Genomic DNA, 12,084 nt, shown 5'->3' on the forward strand with positions numbered 1-12,084 from the left:
GTCTGCTGGGCCCTCTGCCAGTCACATTAGCCTCTATCACAGTGTGCATGGGTCCTCAAGTGCTTGACAGTGGTTTCCTCCAATTGCATGTGCTTTGCCATCTTACCTGTGTAGTGGCTTCTGTTAAAGAGAAACGGGAATGTTAGAATAGTTCCTAACTGGTTGGTTAAAAATCTCGATTTAGAACTTGACGTCTCCTGAGGTGAAAGTTGCTCTGACTGGAAGGCTGCTTCCAACATAAATTTCAGAATAACTCAAAACCAAACTCCCCAGACCCACTACCATGGAGTCAATTGTGTCTCCTCGTGACCCTGAGGACAGCAGGACCACCCACAGGGCTACCAGGCGGGTGCTGAGGGGAGCAGGTCGCCCTCGGGGCTTCCAGGCGAGTCCTGAGGGGAGCAGACTGTCCAGTTTTCTCCAGCAGAGCCACTGGTGGGTTCAGATGGGCACTTGTTAAGTTCACAGCTGGATTCCTTGACCACAGCACCACAGAGCGATAAAGGGCCAATTATTTCACATTATGATGCAGATTGGGGTGTGTGTGTGTGTACTGTTGAGTTGGACCTGACTGACACAGGAGGAGATCACCCCTCCTTCTCCAGCAGAGCATCTGGTGGATTCAAACCATGTACCTTCGGGATTGCAGCGCAGTTTCTTGCCACTAGACCACCAGAGCTCCTGTGATGCAAGTTTCTTACCTGTTTTTACCAAAACATAGTATTACATTGGTGAAGAGAATTCCATTTTTTTTTTTTTTTGGCAAGAAAAATTTGAATCCTTTTTACAGAAACTCTGTCTTAATCTCATCAGATTCAGATCTGTTGTACATACACAGCTTGCCACGGGTCGTCCTCGACTCCGTGGTTCCTAACAACAACAACAACAACAGTAACAACAACGGGAGTGCTGGTGTCCTGGGAGGAAAGGGATCGCACTGCCAATCTAAAGGCAAACACTTGGAATCTCCCTGCTGCCCTAGGAGAGAGATAGGCAGTCTCTTCCTGTGTGATTTACAGCCTCTGAAAACCCACTGGAGGGTCAGCTATGTGTGGTTCCAACTTGACAGCACACAACAACAACAGCGTGGTGTTTGGACTGTTGAGGTTTCAGTTGCTGAGTTTTCCACAGTACTTAGAATTCCCCCAGGCGGGCATGAAGTGGCGTTTCCGGTCAGCCTGGGGGCCTGCAGGCCCTGTTTGTATAACCAGTGTCCATTCCTTCCCCAGTCCTCCTTTTTCCACCAGCACGGGTGTGACTCCAATGACACCAACTTCAAGTACAACAGCCGCGCCGCCCAGCTCTACAGGGAGAAGGTCAAGTCTCTGGCCTCCCAGGCCACACGGAAGCACGGCACGGATGTGAGTCCCGTCGGGCACCCTTTACCCCCAGCCTTCTCCGAGGAGCCTGCATTGAGAGAGGAAGCCTTGCTTGACCCCTTTCCAGGAATGGTCAGCGGGTCTGGGGCACTGGGCTTCACACAGCGGGGCGACACAGCTTCCAGGGTGGACACGGGTCAGGGGTACTCAGAGCCCCTCTGCAGTCATGTCAGACCTCGGGATGCTAGAATAATGGAAGAAGCCCAGTGCTGCCAGGGGTCTCAGGGAGGGGAGTGAGGGGCGTGGGAGGAAGCCTTGGCTGCGGGCTAATCGAGGCTCGTTTTTTGTTTTTGGTCCCAGCTGTGGCTCGACAGCTGTGTGGTTCCAGGCTCCTCCCCTCCACCAAAAGAGGAGGATTTCTTTGCTTCTCACGTTCCTGCAGAGGTAAGTATGTGTCACCCTTGACTTAATCTTAAAATGTGTTCACTCTGACTCCTGTAGAGTGTGTATGGCTAACATGTATCAGTTAGGATAGAGGATAAGCTGCTGTAACAAATGATCCTATAACAAATACACTGTAACAAATAAGCCATTAGGCCAGGGCCTGTAGGGTGTGGGGTGTGGTCCTTTGCTCTCCTGCACATGTGGCTTCCGTGTCAGAAGCCAGAGCAGCCGCTCTAGTCCAGGACCTTTCTCAGCCAGTGGGAAGGGGGCAGACCTTCATGGGCCAACCTTTAGTGAGAAAGTCTGGAGGTAACAGCAGCACTGCTGCTCACGGCCTGCTGGCCAGGCTGGAGTCACATGTCTGTGTCTAGCAGCTGAGGAGACTGAAGAGGTGCAGTGTCTGCGGGGTCCTGCACTGGAGCCTGGAACAGAAAAAAGATGGCTGTGAAAAGCAAAGTCTGGAACATAATCAATAGTGTGGTGCCAGTGATGTTTTCTTAATTTTGACCGTCGACCATGGGATGTGTGTGCAGTCAGAGATCTGGGGTGCCATGGTTCAGAAGCTTGGCTCCTAACCAGGTGCGGGCCATGGGGAGAAGGTTGGTGGTTCAGACCTGCCAGTTGCTCTGTGACACTAAGCCGGCCTGCTTCTGGGGAAGTGGACCGGCGGGGCAGGGGCACCACCTCGGGCATCCCTGTGCTCTGAGGGGTCAGCTCATGGCTCTGGGTTTGCAGTTGCTCTGAAGTTAGAGGGAGCTGGGGAGGAATGCCCTGGACCAGCTTTCAACTTTTCTGTCCTAAAGTGATTCTAAAGGAAGTAGTTTTTTAAAAGAGGAAGAAATAAGACATTTGAGCACTAGTACCATTTGAGAATAGGCATGTTTTAACGTTATTCTTCCTTTCCTCTGAGGCAGGTACTCAGAAGTGGCTGTGGAACTTGTTAGCCGCCTTCCCTCCCCGGCCCCTCTCCCCCTTTTGATTTGGTTTTATAACTTCTAATGGCTTGCTTTCTTTGTCTGTTAATGACCTTCCTTCAGGGAAGTGACACATCGTGGGCATCAGCACAGCCGGAGCTGGCTTCTCTGGCACCTAGGGCCGCGGGCACCGCTCCAGAGGATAATGAAGGTAGGGTCCGTCGAACTGCGGCGGGTGCAGCTCTGTGGTTGGGAGGCCTGGCTCGTGGCTAAAGACGCAGATCTGTGTGTGCTGACGGCTGAAGATGCCTGCGGGAAATGATGCAGTGCGGAGACAGACAGACGCACGCACACACAGGCACATGCGCGTGTGGGATGCTATGGAAGGAACAGTCCAGACTGTTAATTATCATTTGAAATGGTCGGGCATTTTCAGTTTCTGGCTGATAGATTTCTGTGGTGTGGTTGCGAGGTGGCGTCAAGTTGATGGCGGTGCCTGACAACCCTGTGGACAGCGGATCCAACTCCTGCCCTGTCCTGCACCGCCCTTACTGTGTCCGATGCACGTTGTGACAGTCACTGTATCAGTCCTTCCTGCCAAGGGTCTTCTTTGCCTTCACTGACCCTGCACTTTCCCACCATAATGTCTTTTTGCGAGGACTGCTCCCTCCCGACAACATGCCCGAAGTAGTGAGACATGACACGTCCGTAACAGCAGCCTGGTCACACCCTCTCTAAGACAGACTTGCTGGTCTCTTGGCCCTCCATGATTTTCAGTGCTCTTCGCCACCACCACAGTTCAAAGGTCTCAGTACCTCTGTCATCCTTATTTGCTGTCCCAGCTTTCAGATGCATAAGATACCAGGGCTCGGGTCAGGCGTAAACCTTAAACTGACGTCCTTGCCCTTTAAGGAGACGCTTGAGGACAGGTGTTCCCAGTGCAACAAGTCTATTGATTTATTGACCGCTCCCTTGTGTGCTGGTTGTGGATTCCCCCACCCCACACACACACACCTGAAATCACTACAACCTCAGACTTCTCTCCATCTTTCATGATGTTACCTGCTGGCCCGGTGGTGAGGATTTTTGTTTTCTTGATGTGAGAATGTAAACCTTGTTGAAGCCTGTAGTCTTTGATCTTTGCCAGCAAGCCTTTCAAGTCCTCTCAGCACGTTCAGCCAGCAAGGTTGTGGCAGCTACGTAATGCAGGTTGTTGATGAGTCTGCTCAGTCCTGATACCACGTTCTTCCTCATAAAGCCCAGCTTCTCAAACGATTTGTCCAGCACACAGATTGACCGAGAGTGGAGAAAGGCTAGAACCCTGAAGCACACCTTTCCTGACTCCTTTGTTCTGTTCCGACAACTGTTTCTTGGTCAGATTTGACATGAGCCCAGTTAAGTGCTCTGGGATTCATTGCTATAGTGGCTGCATTTTTGATATTTTGCTTTTTTTCTCCAATACCGAGATTTCAGTGAAAACTCAAAGCCAAGCACTGTATGTAAACGTTGTTGTCATAGCAGCAAGCTGGAGCTGACTTGTGCTAAGCCTTCCAGCTCTCTTCACTTCCTTCTTGCTGGTCCGCAGGCGGCAGCAGCTCTTTTAAAAGTCACTCAACTTGCTGCCCTTGTGCTGCTTCTGCAGGCTGACCATCCTTCGCTGTAGGCTCCCCCGCCTGTTTTAATCTGTGGTCCAGCAGGGTTTTAGAGGCTGTAAGTCGCATGGGAGGAAGCAGCCCATCTTTCTTCCATGAGTCAGCTGGTGCGTTTGAACCACATACCTTTGCACTGGAAGCACAATTCCTTACCCCTAAGCCACCGGAGCACCCTGTTCTGTAGATAGTTGAGACCTAATGAGGATGGTGCTGGGTTCCTCTGCTCCAGGGAACTCTGGTGGCCTAGTGGCGAGAAGCTGTGCTGCAGTCCTGAAGGCATGTGGTTCAAGGCCACCAGCTGCCCCGCAGGAGAAGGATGGGCAATCTCCTGTGTGATTAACTGCCTCTGAAAACCCGCTGGAGGGTCAGCTATGGGTCAGCTCCGACTCGACAGTGCACAAGAACAGGGATGGTGCAGGGTTCTGCTCACAGGAGGGCGCTGCTATGAGCAGGAGGCGGCTTGGACCTAACAAAACAGTGATTCACACTTAATTTTATTTGTTAACTCCAGCATTAGAGTTGTTGTTGTTATGTGCCGTCGAGTCATTTGCAACTCATAGCAACCCTATGTACAACAGCCCTAAACCCTGCTCTATCCTGTGCCAATCGCACTGCCTCTGACACACCCATCCCGATTACCCCAGTCACCAAATCAATCCACCTCATAGAGGGCCTTCCTCTCCTGCGCTGTCCCTCCACCCTCCCAAGCATGATGTCCCTCTCCAAGGACCGGTCCCTCCTGGCAACATGTCCAAAGTATGTTAGACGAAGCCCCAGAATCCTCGCCACCAAGGCATTAGAGTTATTATAAAAATATATCCATTGCTTAAACACTTTAAAATGATTTACAAAACATAAATAACCTTAAACAAGATGCAAACTCTTTCTGTTTTCAAATGAAACACCTTGTTTTAGCCAGAGTGTTCTTGGTAATTAGCAACACAAATGTACACTTGGCATTTGTGGTGGTGAACTGGCAGGTGTGGGACCATCAGAAGTGCTGGGGTGAGGCTAACTCTAGGGCACTTGGCATAATGGAGAAGACAAGGCAGCCCACCAGTTCTCAAGCAGTGTGGTGCTGAGAAGATTGCCCAGAGAGAGTTTTCCAGAATGTCAGAGAGTAACATTAATCAAGAAGAGATTCCTAGAAGATATAGACAGGTTTTGAGCTCCTTTGGAGCGGAGTCATGGAGAGTGCAATATAGAATAGGGGTGCCTTTCCTGGTCTTGCGTTGTCCCTCCAAGGTGGAGCCCCAGTTCTGAAACCCCAGTTCTTCATTGTTCCAGTAGCTGTGTCAGTGGTCAGGGAAGGGACACTTCACACTGTAGGAACAGAAACGGAGTGGGGACAACTGGCTAGCATTTTGAGGTTAAAAAAAAAAGACCTAATGAATTCCTTCCTTCCTCCCTTCTTACACCAAACTGAATCCCCGTGGGGCATGGACGTAATTATTAGACATGAAAGCTTTGCATTAGGGGAGGACACGGTGACCTTGACTACCCTTGTGGAAGAGTCTCGGGGGTGTGTACTCAAGCCTCCTGTGAGGAAAAGATGGACACATTCGACTGGATACAAATTTACCATTTCTGTTCTACAAAATTATCTTCAAACTAAGAAAAATTCTAAACTGAAGATACACTTGAATTTCCCATGCAGACAGTAGGCTTGGTTTCCTTAATATGGTGATAACTATTTTTTGTATGATGAACAATGTATGACTTCACCAAAAATGTGTGACCTTAAATACCTGTCTACAAAGAAGATGTAAATAAACCTCCGACTGGATTGTGGCTGTTTTAGTTCCTACAATCCCACTATCCTGACAATAAGTTATGTACCTTTTTAAAAAATTTATTTCTTGATTTTAATGAAAGTTTGCAAAGACTTAGGATTTCCAGTAATTCATTGTTGCACTTTTCTCCCTGCCCACCCCCCCAAACTATGTATCTTTTTTCATGTTGTTGTTAAGTGCTGTTGAGTCCTAGACTGCGACCCTATGAAAGAAAGTCCTCGGCATTTGCGTGACTTTCATCCTCTTTTTTTAATAAGCTATGTATTTTATAGCAATATAGAAGGTAATTTGATTGTTGTCGCCGTGACAACTCAGTAGCATAAAAGGCCTATTTGATGTTAAAGGGTCCATGTCACATGAGATACATTTAACTTCTAAAGGCCTGATGTTTCAGCTGATTTTGTTAACAGAAATGCAAGATCATTTACGGTAAGATGGCCAGGCAATGACTAAGAACGAACGAAGGAGAATCGGTGCCTCTGGGTTGTGGTCTTGGAGAGGAATACGGACCAACGAGGTCGGCCAGAGAACGAACAAAGCTTCTTGGGAGAAGTGCAGTCAGATGCTCTTCAGACACAAGGATGGTGAGGCTTGTCGGACACCCCTCGGACACGTCATCAGGAGGGGCTGGCCTCTGGAGAACACCAGTGTTGTTAGAAGCCGTGGAGTCAAGTTCGGTGCTTGGCAACCCTGTGAAGACAGATCTGACCCCTGTCCTGTCCCACGCCATCCTCACAGTTCCTGACACACTAGAGCCCATGGCCACAGTCACTGTGTCAGTCCACCTGGTTGAGGGTCCTCTCATTCACTGTCCCTCCACCCTCCCAAGCACGATATCCCAGAACTATAGCGCCTCCTAGCAACACATCCAAAGTGTCTGAGACATGCTTCAAAGGAACATTCTGGCTGCACTTTCTCCAAGACATATTTTGTTCTTTTGGCCATCCATGGGATGTTCAGTGCTCTCCTCTGACACCACAGCTCAAAGACATCAAATCTTCCATCATTCTCAGGAGCTCTGGTAGCCTAGTGGCAAGAAGCTGCACTACAGTCCCAGAGGTGTGCGGTTCAAATCTACCAGGTGCTCTTCTGGAGAAGGAGGGGCAATCTCCTCTTGTACCAGTCAGATCAGATTTGACGGTACACATATAAAAAATTAATAAAATAAAAAAATAATCTATCATTCTTATGTATAGTCCAGCTCTTAGATGCATGACTGAGAAAAGACCATGCGTGGCCTGAATCGGGTGCACCTTGGTCCTAAAACTGACATCACTGCTCCTCCCTATTTTGCAGAAGCCCCTGACAGTGGACTTGAGGATTACACAATGAGAAAAAAGAGAGGAAAAGAGAGTTTCACGAATGGAACGTGGGCCTGAATTGCTCTGCTCGAAGGCTCCTGCTCACGGATGCCCCTCCAGGGTCCGAGCAGTGAGGCCCACAGTGGGTCATCCACTGCACAGTCAGGGGCCTCACTCGGTCTGACTCACTGCCATTGAGGGACTTAGAGTGACTCTCGAGCGTGTGAATTGTAAGGAGTGAAGACCATCCCTCTTTCTCACAAGGTGGATTTGAGCTGCTGCAGACACGAGGCCTTTGGGTTAGAAACGCAGCTCACCATGCACTGTGCCACCATGTCCCCAGGGCCTGAGAATTGCTAAATGAAAGCACAGCATTTATATGAGAAAGAACTTGGAAATACTGTTGTTGTTATTGTTGTTATGTGCCGTTGAGTAGCCTGCGACTCATAGCGACCCTATGTACAACAGCCCTATACCCTGCTCTATCCTGTGCCAATCTCACTGTCTCTGACACTCCTATCCCAGTTACCCCAGTCACTGAATCAGTCCACCTCATAGAGGGTCTTCCCCTCCTGCGCTGTCCCTCCACCCTACCAAGTATGATGTCCCTCTCCAAGGACCGGTCTCTTGTCACAACATGTCCAAAGTATGTTAGACAGAGCCTAGAGTACGTAAAATATCCTGACCCCGGAACAGCGAGCCCAGCATCTGCTCCGTAAACACAGGCTAAAGATGGGAACATAATGCTGCAGATGGCTGAGTCGGGGAGTCTGTTCCTGCCCTGACAACCTCTTGCTTGACTTGCAGGTGAACCAGAACGAGGACCAAACGTGGAGGGTCTGAACGCCCCGCCCAAGGCAGCTTCAGGTACGCACAGTGGTCTGATTCTGGAGTTCAGTAAGACGGAGCCGGTGATTCATTCACTAGTTGAGCTCTGTAACCCCAGCTATCATTGCCTCTCTGTGGAATAAGAACTGCTGTTCAGGCCTCGCCAGCTGCATGCCTGTGAAAGCAGTGACGGTGCACCTGCCCGTGACCACGCTGATGCCTGTGGTTTGCTGCCCAGCGTCCAGCGGGGTTCATGTTCCCGGTGTGAAAGCAGGGGTCAGACCTCCCTCAGCATCCCTGCGGACTCGAGGACTCTTAGCATTTTCTTGCCTTTTTGATGCTATAATAAGTGAACTTAATCTTTAACATTATACTTACTGTCAGGGAATTTTAATTCACTCAGGGCTGGCACTTATTACACCTCATTCATTGGAAAACCTGTGCCTTGATGAAAACTAAGCGAGGGTCCTCCGTCCATGCTCCTCATGTGTCACCTGGTCGACAAGTCCTGGGGATAAGTCTTGTAACCTCTACGATTCAGATCCAAGAGCGAGTGACCAAAAGAAAATGTGGGGCATTTCTCTCCCCCTTGGAGTGTAGGGATGTTATCCACTCACGGGGGCTGCGTTTCTGTTCTTAGATTTCCACTTAAAAGATAGTATCTTTTGGTGAGCTCTGGTGGCCTTGTGGCAAGAAGCTGCACTGCAATCCCAGAGGTGTGTGGTTCTAATCCACCAGATGTTCTGCTGGAGAAGGAGGGACAATCTCCTCCTATATCAGTCAGACCTGATTTGATGGTACACCCACAAAAATAATAATAATAATAATAATAATAAATTTTAAAAAGATAGTATCTTTTTTAGAAAATTTAAAATAAAATTGCCAGTCTCTTAAATATCATTTTAAGAACAGAACATATTACCAGTGGTGAAAATGTGCCCAGCAGCAGCGGTAAACTTAGATCTTCTAGGAAGCAAGCGTAGGGATGTCATGCCTTCCTAAAGGATAATGACAATGTACAACATTAAAAAAAATTCAGATCTCACTAAACATGCAATCACCAATTCTGATTAATTTCTTTTTACTTTTTGGCAGAGATTTCTTCCATCATTAAAAAGAAACCAAATCCAGCTAAAAAAGGAGTGAGTATGATGTGGAAAAGGCTTGGCTTCTCAGCTCTAGAATCGCTTGTGCTCAGGAAAGCCACCCCTGCTCTTGGTTTTTAGCTATTTATGTTTTTTTCTTTTGCTCCATCGGTGTGGCTTGGCGGGAGAATTCTATTTTGTTCACAGTAGTGATTGTTAATCCTGATGGGTATTTTCTATACCACTAGGGTTTTATCTTTCTGCAGTCTATGGAAAAAGATGCTCCCCCCCAAAAACCCAAACACCCCAACAGGAAATAAAGACGTTCGCAAAGGCTCCCAGGGAGATCGTGCTGTGTACGTTTCTGTGCAGTCACGTTTTGTGAGGCTGAGCAGGCATCTGGGAATCTTTCAATAAGTCATGAGTTCACGGCTCTGCGCAGGTGCCGGGGTTTGAACCCTGGGTGTGAGTGGCTTACTGGCCGGGTTATCTTGGCCAAGTCACCTGTGAACATGCTTCAGTTTTCTTCTCATCCGTGAACGGAGCATGGCACCAGGACCAGCTCACAGAGCTGTGAGGACCAGGCAGGAGCACGTCTGTGGGGTGCTGTCCCAGCAGGAAGGGCCCCGGCGTGAAGTGGACCACAGTCAGTGTCCCTGATGTTCTCACACAGAGAGGGTCCATGAGCATCTCGTGTGTCTCCTAGCTCGGGGCCAAAAAAGGAAGTTTGGGAGCCCAGAAACTGGAGAACAAAAGCTTTAATGAAATTGAAAAGCAAGCCCAAGCTGTGGATAAAATGAAGGAGCAGGAAGACCAGCTGGCCCGGACAGCGCCCAGGGAGGACTTGATGTAAGTGGAATCTAGTTTATGTTAGTATGTTTTCAGTGAATGAAACCGTTAACTCTGTGACCTCGAGGTTTGCTTTCCAAAGGCTTCTTATTTTTAAGGGTATGTGGACAGACTATACTTTTATGAAATCGGTACGGCGTGGGCTTGCAGTGTAGGTTACAGGGACAGAGACTGGTGTCCCATCTGCTGGGCTTGTGGGAGCAGAGCTGGGGTGACCTTAGTGACCAGGTCGAGGCTAATAGGGTAGGCCACATCATACCCACTAGCCAGAAAACCCCACTTATTGTGACCCCAACAGACAGAGCAGACCTGTCCCACGGGGCTCAAGGCCACAGGAGTGTGGTGGCTCAGGGGAGAGCAGTGCTTCGTTCTCTCGTCCACGGAGTCACTGAGATGAGTCTTGGGAGCAGTGCAGTGTCGCCCACCACCAACAGCAACTTGCTTCACAGAGCAGGCTGATTCATCGTTATCCCACCGACTGGCCGGTGGGTTCCGAAGGCCTACCCCAGGCTAGAAGAACCTGGAACAGGAGACCAACCAGGAGACTGGCTTTATCTGCCGTCAGTTCTGAGTCTGGCTAATTACGCTCTACACAGGCGCCATGGATGTGGAATCAGCGAATACTGAGGCCTTGCTCCCTGCAGGAGTTCAGGGCTGAGCTTCTGTGAGACTCTGGTCACAGCGCTTTCCTCAGCTGGGCGACTCCTGCCTTTGTGCTTGTGGGCTGAGAGACCTTAGTTCATCTAGTTGGTGGTCGCGTCGCACCTGCCACCAGCAACACTTACCTCGTCCTGAGCAAAGCCTGTCTCACATGGATGTTTTCTCTGTGAGGCCTAGGACCTTTAACTAGCACCTCAGCACTGCATTTGGGGGCCACTTTCAATAGCAAAATCACCAACAAGAAGCACAAAGTAAAAAAAAGTGGCACTGAATAGACCAGGAAGTCTAAGAAAGTGGTACTAAATAGACCAGGAAGGTCCTCAGAAGGGCGGGCGGGCTAGGACACGTGTGGACAGTGTAGGAGTGGAAGGAGCAGTGCAGAGCGAGGAGTCTGCCCCTGACGGGTGCGTGGACACTGGGTGACTCGGCTGCTCGTCACACGCCGTGTTGGTGGGTGGTCCCAGAGCTCCCAGGGTGTTGATTTGAGGCTTACCCAGTGAGGACGAAAGCCTCGGATAGTAAGCTGATGAGAAGTTCGGTTGGCGTTGGGGACACTGGGCTGTGGCCGTCTGGAGCCCGTGTGGCCGCGTGGAAGTACTCAAAGGGGAGGTGATGGGGACGGACACAGCTCGGGAAGCAACAGTAGCTGGGACCTGCTTTCTGTGGGCTTTGTCTATTTATGCAGCATTTCCTCCTATTTTCATGTGTATTTTATCAGAATTTTAGTTCTGAGCTATTGCAAGACTTTAAGAAGAGAAAACATTAGTCAGTACTGTCTAGTCAGTTCTAACTCACAAATCCCTGTGTCCGACCGATTGGAGCCCTGCCCAGCGCGGTGGCGCCCTCCTCACCCTCTGCTACACGTAAAACCATTGCTGCCATTGCTTTGTCAGTCCTCAGTGGCATCTTCCCCCTTCGCCCTTGGCCCTCTGTTTCTCCGGCCTGACAGCTTTCCCCATGGAGTGTTCTCCTGACAACATGCACAAAGTGTGTGGGGTGAGTGGCCCCACCCTTGCCTCCACGGAGCACCCTGGTGCCCTTCCTCCAGGACAGATCTGTTTGTCCTTTCAGCAATCCACGGGATGTCCCAAACGCTCTCCTCCAGCACTACGGTTCAAAGGCAGCAAGTCTTTTTTTTTTTTTTTTAAATGCTGTGTTTTTTTAAAATTTATTATTAATGTCAATGGAAATTTACAGCAACTTTGAATTTCCATTCATTCATTGTTGCACTTTTCTCCC

General features: G+C 49.4%; 1 protein-coding gene across 2 annotated transcripts in view; it reads left to right on the plus strand.

Annotated features, from left to right (window-relative positions):
- The window catches only part of ARFGAP3 (ADP-ribosylation factor GTPase activating protein 3), a 67,693-nt gene that overhangs the window by 20,555 nt on the left and 35,054 nt on the right, over window positions 1-12,084 (plus strand). The window contains exons 4-9 of one of the 2 annotated variants that reach the window (XM_006890053.1): window positions 1,230-1,361; window positions 1,680-1,763; window positions 2,801-2,888; window positions 8,231-8,290; window positions 9,347-9,393; window positions 10,043-10,185. In XM_006890053.1, coding sequence (XP_006890115.1) covers window positions 1,230-1,361; window positions 1,680-1,763; window positions 2,801-2,888; window positions 8,231-8,290; window positions 9,347-9,393; window positions 10,043-10,185 — 554 coding nt within the window. The remainder of the gene's footprint in view (window positions 1-1,229; window positions 1,362-1,679; window positions 1,764-2,800; window positions 2,889-8,230; window positions 8,291-9,346; window positions 9,394-10,042; window positions 10,186-12,084) is intronic. The other variant, XM_006890054.1, reaches the window with a different exon arrangement.

The sequence above is a fragment of the Elephantulus edwardii genome, unplaced genomic scaffold (assembly GCF_000299155.1).
Source record: "Elephantulus edwardii isolate Elephantulus edwardi_28Jun2011 unplaced genomic scaffold, EleEdw1.0 scaffold00086, whole genome shotgun sequence".
In the NCBI taxonomy this organism is placed as follows: Eukaryota; Metazoa; Chordata; class Mammalia; order Macroscelidea; family Macroscelididae; genus Elephantulus; species Elephantulus edwardii.